This window comes from Porites lutea, chromosome 11 (genome assembly GCF_958299795.1).
Source record: "Porites lutea chromosome 11, jaPorLute2.1, whole genome shotgun sequence".
Classification (NCBI taxonomy): domain Eukaryota; kingdom Metazoa; phylum Cnidaria; class Anthozoa; order Scleractinia; family Poritidae; genus Porites; species Porites lutea.
Genome location: NC_133211.1, coordinates 19,812,023 through 19,826,087, shown reverse-complemented (window position 1 = coordinate 19,826,087; position 14,065 = coordinate 19,812,023). Strand labels below are relative to the sequence as shown.

The window sequence follows — 14,065 nt, the reverse complement described above, 5'->3', positions numbered from 1 at the left end:
TCTATAATAAGGAATAATCATCTGCAGTTGAGATAGTCTGATGTAGGTCAAAGGCACCCTATCCCAGTCCCAAAATTTCTTGAGCGAACCCTGCCCCGAGCGGTACCTGTCTTGTTCTCGAGGGCGGGGTTACCGCTTAACATAGGTTTGACTGTTATTGTCCGGATCGTCTGCTTCACCGAGATGTCTCAAAATATCATGTTCAGGTGATCGTTAAGATATTATGGGACCTTGGATGAGATGCAGAATGACCCGTTCGATTTCGGATCGCGATCGCCTGGGTAGAATCCCTCCCCATACTTTTTTAAAACCAGAACATTGACACGCTAGTTCACTATACTAATGCACGAAAATCACTTAACGGTCTTCTGGAACTGATTCTTTGAACCAAAAATATCTCTTACCTTAAGACATTGCATGCATTCACCCGTTAAATATTCGCTGACTCTTGGTCTACACAGCGTAACAAAAGGTGATATTTATCTCCTGAGATCAATTGTCGCTCAGCAGGTGAAAACGAAAACGTAATTCAAGGAGAAATCAGAATTAGAGTGTAAAATGTTACGAACCTTTGGATAATATGGTGAAGGTAAAATGAGTAGTGGGGAAGATCTTTTATTTGTAAGTTTCACGATGGGTACGAGTCGAAAAACTATGTAAAATGACTTATTTATATCTTATCGTTCGCAACAGGAATTGCTGCCTCATTTGTCTTGAATACGTGCGATCGGAGGTTATGATGGCGTTTCGCATAAAAACAATTGAAAAATTCAAGCATCATAGAAAGAAGTCGTCATTTTCAACCGCTCCGTCGGTGCATGACAAGCTTGTTCAATTTCACTGACCGTTTGCTTCTCTCTTTTAAACGCTTGGCTGGTTGCACGCTTTGTAAACAAACTGTTTACCTCAAAGACTAAAGAACAAAAGAGGTGTATTCATTAATTTTACCATCCTCCCCAAAAAATAAGTGAGTTGTATGTCGCAGTATTTTCCTTAAAATAAAATACCACTCAATTTGTCTTCATAGTGTTGTTTAATTCAGCAGTTGTTTGAATCCGCGCATGCTTTGTGTTGACTTCACAGGGTGCGGTGCTGGTGCTGTATTAACGAAGCGGAAAGAAAATACCTGCGAAATATCACGCCACCTGGCAAGCGTGTTATCCATAGCAAATATCTTCCAGTTTACTCGAAATCCAGCACTCAAAAGCTTGACAGTAGAGGCTCCGTCAGTCGTCAATGAATAAGGCGGAAAGTTCGCTCTTTCCTACTTAGCCATGCCTGTTTGGATTCCTTCAACGCGTCAAAACGCAGCGTTTCCGTCAATAAAATCCACCGATGTTTCAATAATGCGGTATTCAGGGACGCATCAAGATGCCATGTACTACAATACAATAGCTGTTGGCAAAGTCATTGCGCTGATCCTTATTTTAACAGTCTCTTCAACCGGGAATGTATTGGTGTGCTACTGCGGTTTACGGTCACCTCACATGTCGGCTATGAACAGCTTAATCGTGAATCTATCCGTCGGCGAACTAGCTATTGCGTTTATTGCTATACCACTTAGGATAGAGCAAGAAATATTGGGAGGATATTTCGTTGGGGGACCAACAGTTTGCAAATTGCTGGAATACGCCCAATCTGTTGCGTTGGGCGCCGTTACGGTAACTTTACTCATGATAAGCATGGATAGGCTGTATTCTGTGTTGTGTCCTCTCTCCAAAATCACTCGCCGCCAAGCGCGGTACATGAGCGTGTTCTCATGGTGTTACGCGCTGCTGTTCGCTAACCCTGTCTTATATTACTTTTTGGGATCAAAACACCAGCCGCGAGCTTTGTTGTTTAGTTGCGACAAGCACTTTGTTTTACCCTGGAAAGACAAACTATTCTCTCTCGTGCAACTATGGGCGGTGTTCCTACTGCCAATTATGATCATGACAATCACTTATTTTGCGGTAGTAAGTAAGCTGTTGAAACCAGATTCAGTTCACTCAACCAAAGCAGGTTTGCCTGAATTGGCACACAAAGTTCCAGCCAACGTTGACCGAAGGTTCACGAGCTCTCTCCGCTCCAACGTGGTTCCTCTAGCCAAGCGCAAGTCCGTAGTCATGAACTTAATAGTCATGGCAACTTTTATTTTCTGTTACGCCCCGTTGGCTGCACTTTACGCCCTTGAAACCGTCGGGCAACCTAAGAGGAGAAGTTTTGAAATTTTCCGTGACCTGGCTTGTTTCTTAGCGCTGGGGAAATTGTGCGCCAACCCAGTGATTTACAGCTTTTTTGACAGCAATTTACGAGACCGGCTGTTTAAGTGCCGCAGAAGGAGTGCTCAAAACTCGCAAGTACATCAGAAGATTATTCACCCTGGATTGTGTACACAGGGCAAACTCAGTGAGCTTAATGTCAGCAATTTCTGTAGGCTTGCTGACTCCAGAGGTCAAAGTGCCGTTTACAAAGAACCGCTTCTGAGGGTGGCGTCTGGATCTAGCCCACCCCCTAGCGCTCCCGGGTCCGGCACTAAGCGAGATAAGCTGGAACGGTTAATTTGCAATACCAGGCGATATCGAAGCCTGGGACTTTCAACCTGGCGAAGTTCGAATATTTAAGTCTTATAATAATGAGATCGTTCTTGAGAACTTGCTCTAAGACATACGAGACTGTTATTATTGTGCTTTTGGTCATTTGAAAAGAAGCGAGGGCTGAGAGAAGATCATCTTGGAAGGAAAAATAAATTTAAAATAAAGAGAGGGGAAGACCAAGGATTGCTAAAGTAGCTCACGTCAGTGCGGCTTTATTGTAACTGTAAACGCTTTGCCGAGAAATTGCTACACCTTACAACAACCCACTAGATGAGCATCTAGATTTGTCTTCACAAGACGATATAAAATGCGAGACAAATTGTATGACCGGACCAGGGGATAAAACTGTTCCATAGTATGGTCAAGAGAGGCCCTTTATCCTCTCTTGGTATAGTCAGTATATTGAACTCAGAAACGTAGTATCAAACGTCAATAATTTTTCGTCTTCTGGTATCAAGAATATTATTTTATTTTTATTTTATTTTAATTATGAACACACGGCGAACATGATCTTCGCAGGAGAATGAACACCTAGCTATGGGCGGTTTAGGCAACTTCAACTTTTTTTCAACTTTCAACTTTATTTGCACTTCAAGTCTTGTTTACTTTACAAGTTAGGTGAAATTAGGGGAAATAGTCAGGTAGAAATAAATGGCTTTTTGCAGAAGTGTACAGTGGAGCAGAGCTTTCGAGCTGACCACCGCTTACAGAAAATATAAAATATAGACTAAGTGCGTGGCTAGCTAGATAAGGTTAGTTACGTTGCATGTTATTGTGCATGTTCGTCCGTTTAGGTTGTTCATTCTACTGCAAAGATCGTGATCACTTTCAAATCTCGTTGAAATCTTAATCCTTTATTATTTTAACCGTTTTGTTTTTTTGCTAAGGAGGAACAAGAAGATGATAGTGCACGTGAAACGCTTCCCACATTAGGTGTGGTAAAACTCACTAGGCCTAATTTCAGTATCTTAATTCTCGAAGCTATTTTCTTAAATTAATGTAGGTTTCATTTATATATAGCGAGATAGACTCATCTTAAAGTTAATCTGGATGCAATGCTTGTAAATACAAGCAGAAAATATTTTCCCTCCAATAGGTTCATCCTTACTGAACCCCAAGAGGGGCAAATTTGAAATTTTAGTTTTGTATTTCTCGTTGCGATTAATATAAATAAAATTAAAATTAAAAACTAATTCAATTCAATGTGTTAATCTTGTAACACGGTGGGCATATGTGACATCAAAAACGCTCACCTTCATTCATCTTTTTTAGTTTTAACGCAATTCACTTTAAAATTTGCATCAACATAGAACTCACCATTCCCTAAAATCGTTTGTTTTTTGTTTTTTCAGATTTTGGCATTTTAGGCGGGAAAATGATGTCACAAAGTTCCCGCCAAATTTCGTTTTTATTATTAAAGGATATCTTATGAAGGTTTCTGAAAGAACTCACCACGAGGATGTCAAAAGTGAAAAAAATTTTGAAATACACCAATCCACTCAAAAGATATAGCGTGTTGAAATTTGTATTTCCCTCCATTTTATGCTATTTTTAGTGACAAGATGGCGGAAATTCAAACGCAAGGGGATTTTGCTTGCAACTGTAAGTCATAACAATAATCAAGGTAGCCATGTGAAACAAGTGTTTTATCGGTTCAGTGAATTAAATGAAGGTGAATTTTGTGACACGGCCTTAATAGCAGCTGGGCCGCGTGTAGTTTTGATTTATCAATTGAACAGGAAATGGGATTGTTTGTCCCTCATCAAAGGACCCAGGAGAAACAAAGGAAAAATTGGAATGTTAAAAACCCATGAAGGGGACCAATCAAGGCGTGGTTCAGCACCCCAAAAAGATGCCATCCTAACAAACAACCAAATCAATAAGATGCGATAAACCCGTACATTCTCTGGGAAACTGCATATTTACGACTAAGTTTGTGGGTATAGAACTACTTACCAAAGACAGAAGTAAAACAAGTGAAAAAAAAAAAAGCTTTTTAATCACATTATACATCTATTGCTCTTGGCATAGTCCTGTATAGCAATGTACAGAGTACTGATCGGTGCTATCTCAACTAAGCTTCACCCCTGACGGAGTGATTTGACTAACTCCATTGTATACTCTTTTGCCCTTTAAAATTGTTAATCTCTGTCTGATGGTTTAAGTAAAATAACTCTATTATTTCCCTGGTAACTGATTTTTCCGATAATCAGTTGGTTGGCTAAAATAGTAATTGCCCGATTTTATATCGAAAGTTTGCAATGTCACTTAGTAGACTAAGATTCTATAGCCTTGGAAAAACAATAGCAGACTGAAGTCGTGGTTCTAACGCCGTACGTCGGCTTGGACACTCATTTATATTAGGCCTAGATTTTAAGGCAGTCTCAGCCTCGCTTGAAAAATTCCTGTAGTCTCAGTTCTGGCCTTATGTTGCGAGTCTGACATGTTATAAGCTACTGTACAGTAATGTTGTAGATTATTTTTCTGTGTTTGTGTGTGTGCCTTTTCTTATTTTCGTGTTTTAATTTTGATAAGTTAAATCTCTCCTGAACATAAGGACAACTTAGATATGGTCCTAATGAAACTGTTTGCGAAAGAAGCAAACCTAGCAATACTTCAAGTTAATCAGTTAAGGAACAGTAGTTTGTACCAGAAGCATATAGCCCCGCTTCGGGGTTATATACTTCAGTTTGTACACATTGGTTAACGAAATGTTGAATTGGAGTCAAAGGACATCAAATATGTTGAACGTTGTAATCTTGAAGAAGGACCGTCTCACAAGTCGTAATTTTTCGTTGAGGAATGATTTTCAGTTTCCTAAAATTGCGGAGTCTGAATAATCATTCAACAACCTGCAACATTAGCCTGAATTTCATCCGATTACTTCGAGTCCTTATTACTCCCTCAGTAACGTCTGAATCGACCGGCCGTTAATGCCGTCCAGTGACGTCACTACTCCTTGACCTTTGCTTTAATTCATGCAAAAAGTAAAACACGATTTTCAAGTGGCAAACCTAGAAATTTCGTTTGGAAATGTCTGCATGATACAGAATTAATTTTTTTTTTTTCGATCGTAATTCATATTTAACGTTCAAACTCGGTCGCAATCACGCAAGGAAATAAACACACACACGGAACACTTAGTTCAAAAACACAATGATTTGCTTTAATTGAAAAGAAGCTATTTGGTCCTTAACGAAGAAAAAAACAAGGAAACAAGAAAGAAAGCTAACAGAATCATTACACTTGACGTTAAAAATAGCAAGAAGGTCAAATTATATTATTGAACTCAGAAAACTTCGCGTAAACAAAATCACCGGCCGCCGAAACCACAAAACGGCTCCAAATGAAACCTACCGACTCTCCGCAATGATCCTTAATTCGCAGCTCAATTTAGCATTTCAATATCGAAGACAAGGGCAATTTTGCTGTTTAAGATGAAGATTAAGCTTATCGAAATGTTTGAACTACACGAAAGAATGCCACGGATGCGATCCGCTGAATATCAAGCGACAATCCCGCTAAAATTTTTCATAATTATACATAATTATGCGAATGTTTAGACAATCAACCAATCAAAATCACTACCCGGTTTTCGGGTAGTGAGTGACGTCACTAGACGGCATTAACGGCCGGTCGATTCAGACGTTGTTGAGAGGAGAAAACGACTCGAAGCAATCGGATGAATTTCAGGCTACCTGCAACATCGCGTTATCTTTAATGTTGACCCGTATGTGGTTGACAAAATTTTAGAGTTATGAAGCATCCAAGTTCCACGGTTAGTATCCTGCGGGAAGTCCTCCTTTTCTGTAATCAGACTCAGCATAGATTTGTGGTACCAGACCGTACACGTATCCCTTTCGTCTTCCGTGGGTATCAACTAGTTTGAATTTGTAAGGTTTTTTCACAATTCCTTGAACTACACCATGACTAACGTCACTCACTTTAACCTTTGGAAAAACAACAGAAGATCAGATTAAAGCCTTGAACCGGAGGTGCTTTCTAATACAAAAGCGCGGGCTAAAGAACACGACTACAATAATACCGTAACTGAGTAAATTATAACTAACATCAGGAGCCGATAACCCGAAGTGAGCAACTCCCATACTAGTCCTATTTCACGGCGTTTTTACAGACCGTTTTATTTTTAGCCCCTTTTTGGAACAATTTTTCCTGCGAAAATGGAATCTACCCCACGTCTATGAACGCATTCGAAGTGTAAGATATCAAAAAGGAAAACGTAACGTCATTAAAAGGCAAAAATTATCATTTTTAGGTCTGTAGGTTTTGCTAACAGGTTTGTGGGAGTTTCAAGATATTCTAAATTCGCGCCAAAACCGTTCTAAAAATAAACTGGTCCGTGAAAACTCCGTGACACGAGCATATGGAAGCTGCTCGCTCCGGCAGATTATGGGCGCGGGCTAAGGGGATACAAAAGGAGAATATGTAACCTCGTAGTCTTTTAGGGATCAATTAACCAAGTCTTATGACTATCTGTGCTTATTTTGTCCTTAGAAATGCAATTAAGTTAACCGGTGAAAACTTCCCCTGTACAATTCATGTTTGGTGTGGATCAAGAGACTTTGTTTGTTGGCCTCGGTCATTCCCTGATTTTTTTAAAATTAAATCAAAGAAAGGCAGCAATTTGACAACTTTCATTTTTGTGGCCTCACAGTGAAGAAACTTGTAGTAATTACAAACCTTATGTCCAATGGCTTCAAGCCCCTTCACTACTTCTTTAGGAAACTTGGTTTCTGCAAATACAGAGCTTGGGAATAGTTGATCGTGAACTCGCGGCATCGTGATGGCACTCTGCAGATCCCTTTTGAACCAGAAATAGTTCATGATTGCCTGCAAAACAAAAACGATGTTGTAAGATGTGAGAATGTTTGTACGAGAGTCAGCCGCAGATTCTCGATCTGCCATTGATGGTGGAATTTTCCGTTCGGAATTGGAATAGGTCACAACAGAACTTCCGCTGTACTAGGAAAATTCACACAAGTATCCTATAACTATCCTATGATATAGTGAAACAGTGTGACTTATAAGGGCATGAACAGGTTTAACCTCGTATTCGAAACTTTATAGTTTTAAGAGCCCATTCACACGAATCCAACATATTGCTCCAACATGATGTCATCGTCCAATAATATTAGTTGATGTTAGATCCATCTAACTATTCAAACCTGATCAGACAATAACAATTAATGGCAACAACCGCTAAAAAAACGTATTACCAAGATGTTACTGTATGGCTACAATACACGACAATAGTACCCGCTCTCCGATTGGCTGATTGACGGGCAAGATTTTCTTGTATTAAAGACATCTTGAAAATTTTTTTCGGCTGGACTGCTGTTTTGAGCTGTTAGTAAAAGCGAAGAGTGCGAGGGGGAAAACAACAAAAAATAACGACAAAATATAACTATATCATTCCAGTCACAGAGAGAAAAATACTAACGTAGAGATAGTAATTTAGTACGACCTCAAATGACCTCTTGCGCACGCAAGCGAATGTTGAAAATTCCGGTGTTTTTGTAATGTGTTCTTTTTAAGAAAATCCCCCAAAAGGCCATACACTGAATGAATAACTTATTAACCTTGCCCGTTCGGTCATTACAGGAAAATCTCAGACCTCGGCTTTCATCATCATTTTCCCCTCACTCTCGGTCACTAACGTGAATCGAACATAATGATTGTTATATACAACAAACTAACCTGTGCTACCGACGTTGTTATAATAGTACCGCCCGCAGCACCAATCGTCATCAGCACATTGCCTTTTTTGTCAAGTATCATCTCAGGGACCGCTGAGGATTGTGGTCTCTTGCCAGGCTTGATGAAATTTACAGGTGAAGGGGGCAGTCCAAACTCGTTCGTTACATTTGGTGCGCTGAAGTCGTCCATCTCGTTGTTGTAGACAAAACCGAGTTTGTTTGAAAGAAACTTTGCTCCAAAACTGTGAAAAAGCAAGTCACGATACATTTAATAACTCAAGTTTTAAATTAATGATAATTTTCCTATTGAGGAGGTTGTATAGATCTTCGAATCTTTAGAGTGAGTAAAACGCTATAAACTATAACAAAGAAGTTGTCAAGTCTAAGTTGGCATACTTTTGAAAAATAATTGCCTAATTCCTTTTTTTCAATTTTCCAGTAAGATACACAATTACCTACTCGACTGGTTGGCATCTCCAATTAAGAACAAACCCGGTATAAGTATACTAAGTCACGGTAACATGCTTTACACTAAAGAAGAGTTCTTACTATCCATTGACAGTGCTTGTAAGCGACACCGCGTCGCCATTAGCTGCCAGTACTGCTAGATGTGTTGTTCCAGTTTTGATTGGCACGTGATATCGGGGGGTGCCATAGTAACTTGGGTTGTGTGTTTCGCTGTCAGTAATGTGCTGCCTTAACTCGTCCGCAAGCTTGAGGCTCATCATTTCCTTGACAGTCTGTCGAGAAAATGCTAAGAAGTAATCTTTGGATAGGTTCCTTTTCTTCTCACTTCGCAAGTAAACGAGTATATTTTCTTTTAAAGTGCGAAAAAGTGGACACTGACGTTTGAATTTATACTTTCCGCGGGCCCTTTAAAAGCTTTTTAGTGAGGTTCTGAGAAATCGAATACTGATTCAACAAAGTAGTGGTTAGGTACCAAAACTTTGAAAGGTGAAAATGATCGATTAGTTCATTTTAAAATTATTAAGTTCCTTGTCCATGTCAACAACTTGATTTGTCTCATTTCCGACTGAAAGTACAATACTTCAATAGGGGATCTTGCATGCTGTTGGTGAAATCTGGGCTAGGGATTGTGCAAGTGCGGGGTATTTAACATGACAAAACACTTTTGTATAACCTCTGCCTATGTTTCTGCGTCATTAAGAATGAAAACCTACGAAATGAAAAAGAAAAGCCACTGCCGAGAAGTTTGACCGCGATGGGCCTTCGAGGAGACGGCCTAAGAGAAGAGGTTGTATCCACGCCGGTATATTACGCTTCTAGCGGCGTGATTTGCTTTGTGAATTTTTTAAACGTCTGGTGAGTTCACACAAGACATGGTAACGTATTAGCTGACAGATTTTCCCTTCTCGCGTTAACAAGATCTTCAGACATCATAACGAACCTTGTTGACACCCCTTTCGTAGTCTGGATCAGCTAACATTGAACGATACTTGTACGCAAATTTGAATGCTTCAATGATACGGTGATATGTGCGGACGGGGTCAGACTCAAGCTCTTTCGGTCCCATCTTATATCCTGTGGCGAGAAATTAAAACATTACCATTACACCATTGTACATAAGACTGCGTCATAACAATATAGTTGACCAAATTTTGTCACCTTTTTTACTTCTTTTAACGCTTTGCTGCAGAAAAGGCTTATCATGGAATTCATTCGAAGCAATTTTCAGTCGAGTACGTTGAACCAAAATCAGAAGACAAGTCAGTATTCCTTAAGCCTATCAAAAGATGCAGTCACTTGAAAATGCCAATCAGCGAGCCCCGTGGGCGGAGACCCACTCAGAACTCGCAGAAAATCTTCGTAACCAGCCCAAAAAGCGGGAAAAAAGTGGTAACAAGGCACAAGAAGTGTTTGCTTTATTGGTAAGTGGTTAACAAATAAGATTGTTCCTACCGTCCAATATGTTCAAAGTGAGTGCCAGCACAGGTCCAGCGGTTGGCGGCGGGCAGCTTAATAATGTCATGTCATCCAGCTTGCTTTTTAACGCCGGACGGAACTTGACTCTGTAGTTCTTTAGGTCGTTCAAGTTCATAACTCCTCCGGCTTCCTGAACCTCTTTTACAAGAGTTTTGCTCATTTTACCGTTGTAAAATGGCTCTGCACTGCCTGCTCGGGCAATAAATTGTAGTGTCTTAGCAAGCTGAGGTCTCCTTAGCAGGTCGCCTTTCTTTAAAAGTTTCCCATTTCGGGTGAATACTCGCCTTTGAGAAGAAAATGTTAACAAAACAAAGCGTTACTTTCTTGCAGAGGACATCAGTTAAAATTCCGTCTGGGAAGCTATATTAAAAAAAACACCTAAACGCTTAAAACCCTCTAAATTCTTTGTCTAAGAGCTAAACATCGCGATGGCAAAGCTTCCAAGAATAGTAAGCGTCACTTGGTATGAAAAGTTAGCCTTGGAATTGGGGCCAATCAAAAACAGCGAAATATTTTGAATGAAGAATCTAACATCTAAAATTTGGCCAGGATTGGATACTTCACTGTAATCAGATACAGTGAAACCTCTATTAATTAAGCGGACGCCTTCCCAAGTGTCCGCTTAATAGAGGCTGTCCGCGTAATAGGGGATTGTAAAAATTACGCAATGTTTGTTAACGATTACATTAAACGGTTACTCTGTACTGTGATAGAGTGAAAGAGGTCCATGTTCTTTAAGGAAGCTAAGGAAGCTGTGCTGTTCTTGTGCAAGACTTTTAGGACATCGTTTATCGTTTACAGCCGGATATCGGTCTAATCTACAGTTTATTGACAGCTAAATGTATTGATTTTAATTTATCTTTGTTAATCGACAACAGTACGTATTTCAAGGAGGTAATACAATTATTGTCAATTCAGTCCGGTGCCCGCTTAACAGAGGTTTTTAACCATAGAAATTACCCAAGTACAATTTATTGTAGTGCCCGCGTCCGTTTAATAGAGGTGTCCGCAGAATAGGGGTTCATCATAAAGAGAAATATAAGACGTTCGTTTATTTCGGGACTCGGCTTAGTGTACGCTTAATAGAGGGTGTCCGCTAAATAGAGGTTTCACTGAATTATCGAGCGTACTTCTCACCTAAACGTTTTATCCTTTAGGAGCATATCCTTCCAGATGTTTATGGCTATTTCGACAGTCTCTGGAATGATAAAGCCTTTCTTTGCAATGTTTATTGCCGGTTTAAAAAGCTCCTTCCACGGTAACTTGCCATATTTCTTCCATGCAGCCTCTAAACCTCTCAACTCACCAGGAACAGCTACCGCTAATCCACCTGGGAAGAGGAAAAAAGGAGAACCTACTCTCGGCAAATGAGTAAATCGTGTTTGCTTTTCCAGAGGGCTGATCTTGGACTAGCATAACGTAGCATACATGTTACTTGAGGCTTATGCAGTGAATATCATTTTAAAAAACTATTTGCATGTGGAAGGATATCTTGTAAATCAGAATCCTTCGCACTGGTCTAGCCAATGGTTGTCTCTTGGACGGTCGTTTTTTTTCTCATGGTTCGTTATGCGTCCATTGTTTAATAAGGCTAAATGGGTGACGATGAGCCTCCAACAGAGACCTTGTTCTGGCTCTTCGGGCGACGATGAAGACGAATGCGTGACTCGTCACGAACTTGGATGGCTACAGTTGTAGCTATTAAAAAAATCCTGGATGGAGCCTTGCGTTCACAAACGCTTCATTTTTTTGCTAATTTTTATGATTAAAGACTATATCTTTGGCATTATTCTAAGCCGAAAACGTAAAAAATTAGAAATACTTTGACGCCAAATTTATTAAATTTGGATGCTTCTATGAAAGGTGGCACTAGCTCAACAAGTCTTTGTTGTAATGTTGTTTACACCTTGAGGCGCAGCAACTAAATGGAATGCGCAACCTTACCTCTAATACCGTTCGTTGGATTTCCTTTAAACAAGTTTTCGTCCGACTTCTCAGGGGCGGTCTCTCTAAAATCGATCATCTCCCCTGACTTTTTATAACTGTCATACACCATCATAAAGCCTCCGCCACCGATTCCAGTAGAGTGCATATTAATAACACCCACACACAGAGTGGCGGCTATAGCAGCGTCGACAGCCGAGCCTCCCCTTTTTAGGATGTTCCGCCCGGCTTTTGAGCATTCTACATTGTCCGTCGCAACTGCTGCGTGACGATATCCGTACTGTTTACTTGGAAGTTTGACCTTGGTCGGACTGCGTTTTCCAGGGAAAGACATAAAAAACAGCTGTCAAGACTCACTGATTAGTAAGTTATGGATCTGATTTCAGTCTAAAATAATCCAGGTAAAACTTTTTTTTTTGTCCATTTAAATAATTTGGGGGCCCCAACCCCCCAGCCAACCCGGCCCTCCAGCCTCCCAGCGCCCCCAGTCCTTTCTTTCCCTGGTCCCTGTTTAACGTACACCGAACCCTAATCGATAGGCGTTCCGTATTAAAGTTGATCACTCACAATGAAATTCAAATATGTCAATTAATGTAGTCTCTGCTGAGCAGGTTCTGCGATTCACTTATTTCTAGTCATGAAATCCAAGTATGACAATCAACCGTACAGGTGTCAAAAGATCTTAAAGAACGAATATTATTCCCTTTGGAGGGTATGCTAGCCGATTAAAGGGTTATTTCCTACAGTATGTTGCAGGTTCCCATCTACAGTGTATGCACATAGATAAATCAGACAGCTAAGGTGAGCCAGAGTTTCATGTCGTTGTTGACTGTTGTCAGTTTCTTTTGCGTTGCCCATTCCTTGCATATATCTCCTTTTCCCGTACAATCACAAGTCTCATAATTAAGTTATTTTGTCATTCTCACTTGTTTTGCCTCTCTTAAGAACATCAACTTCGGAAAACGGTTTTGGGACCCAGTTCCCTCCTCCAGCTCTGACGATTAATCACGTGAGAACCAGTTCAGGATCAACGCGGTTCTTTCTTTCTGTTGTACATAAGCCGCTGATGTTATGACTTTACAAACTATGCTCTCTCAACGGACAACATTGCAAATGATCGATCAGCTTCCTAAAATGGACATCCAGAGTTGGTCCCTGCCCTTTTTTTTATTTCTTGAGCTCCTGCTTTTAGTTGAATCTCCACAAGACGGACACCCCGCCAAAACGAACACCTTGAGTTGGTGCCTGCCTTTCTTTACCCCTTTTAGTTGACTCTTTATAAGGCGGACATCTCTCAAGAGGGAAGAATATAGTGCCAATTCTAAAGGTGTCCGTCTTAGAGAAGGTTGGCTTAGTTTTAAAGCGATTTCTACGAAGCTGTAAAAGGAAAGGTATAAATTTTTTTGCTTGCAAGCAATCTCTTGTAGACAATGTTGGGTTTATATATGTTTCAATTAACTGATAAATTTTAATATCGACTTGTAGTTACCGCGGCAATAAAAATATTGACTATCAATTTAAAACTACTGCACCACCAAACATCCCCGAGCTGAAAACTCTTAAATGTTCAAATTTATTTTTATGGCTGAAATGAAGCATTTTCTTACCTTCCCATCATAAAGCGTTTTCTCAAATTCCGCACAAACGGCGTATCCTTGAACATAAAGCCAAGTCCGGCGATCGCCCCGCACGCCGTTATGAAGACGATTAAGACACGCAGATATCTCCTCGTAGAACGAGTGGCGCACTTTCTTTCCAACATGGCGACGGAGACCTCTCGTGAAAGATCTCAGAATACGATGTTGATTTGTTCTTGTAACTCGCTGAGTGAATTTTACAGGTGGTTTACTGAAAAGAAACGCTTGGCGAAACTTCCTATCAATT

General features: G+C 40.2%; 2 protein-coding genes across 2 annotated transcripts; one reads left to right on the top strand and one right to left on the bottom strand.

The window, feature by feature from the left end:
- The first annotated feature begins 1,171 nt into the window (after positions 1–1,171).
- LOC140952758 (orexin/Hypocretin receptor type 1-like) lies at positions 1,172–2,850 on the top strand. Its single transcript, XM_073402201.1, has one exon. It carries the CDS (start codon positions 1,275–1,277, stop codon positions 2,601–2,603), a length of 1,329 nt encoding a protein of 442 aa, XP_073258302.1. The 5' UTR covers positions 1,172–1,274; the 3' UTR covers positions 2,604–2,850.
- Positions 2,851–6,316: 3,466 nt separating this feature from the next.
- Positions 6,317–13,990, bottom strand: LOC140952490 (glutathione hydrolase 1 proenzyme-like). The gene is made up of 9 exons (XM_073401915.1): positions 13,789–13,990; positions 12,182–12,492; positions 11,375–11,567; positions 10,214–10,521; positions 9,702–9,835; positions 8,843–9,033; positions 8,295–8,535; positions 7,278–7,427; positions 6,317–6,526 (listed from the first exon to the last, which is right to left on the bottom strand). The coding sequence occupies exons 1-9, from the start codon at positions 13,941–13,943 to the stop codon at positions 6,356–6,358; spliced, it is 1,854 nt and encodes a 617-aa protein (XP_073258016.1). The 5' UTR covers positions 13,944–13,990; the 3' UTR covers positions 6,317–6,355.
- Between the last annotated feature and the right edge of the window lie 75 nt (positions 13,991–14,065).

Bases quoted from the DNA above. Each gene is read 5' to 3' on its own strand.
- LOC140952758 (XM_073402201.1), top strand. From the start codon at position 1,275: ATGCCTGTTTGGATTCCTTCAACGCGTCAAAACGCAGCGTTTCCGTCA.
- LOC140952490 (XM_073401915.1), bottom strand. From the start codon at position 13,943: ATGTTGGAAAGAAAGTGCGCCACTCGTTCTACGAGGAGATATCTGCGT. The intron at 10,522-11,374 runs GTGAGAAGTACG...TTCTTCTCAAAG, and splicing joins CTAAAGGATAAAACGTTTAG to GCGAGTATTCACCCGAAATG. The intron at 9,836-10,213 runs GTAGGAACAATC...TTCTCGCCACAG, and splicing joins CACTTTGAACATATTGGACG to GATATAAGATGGGACCGAAA.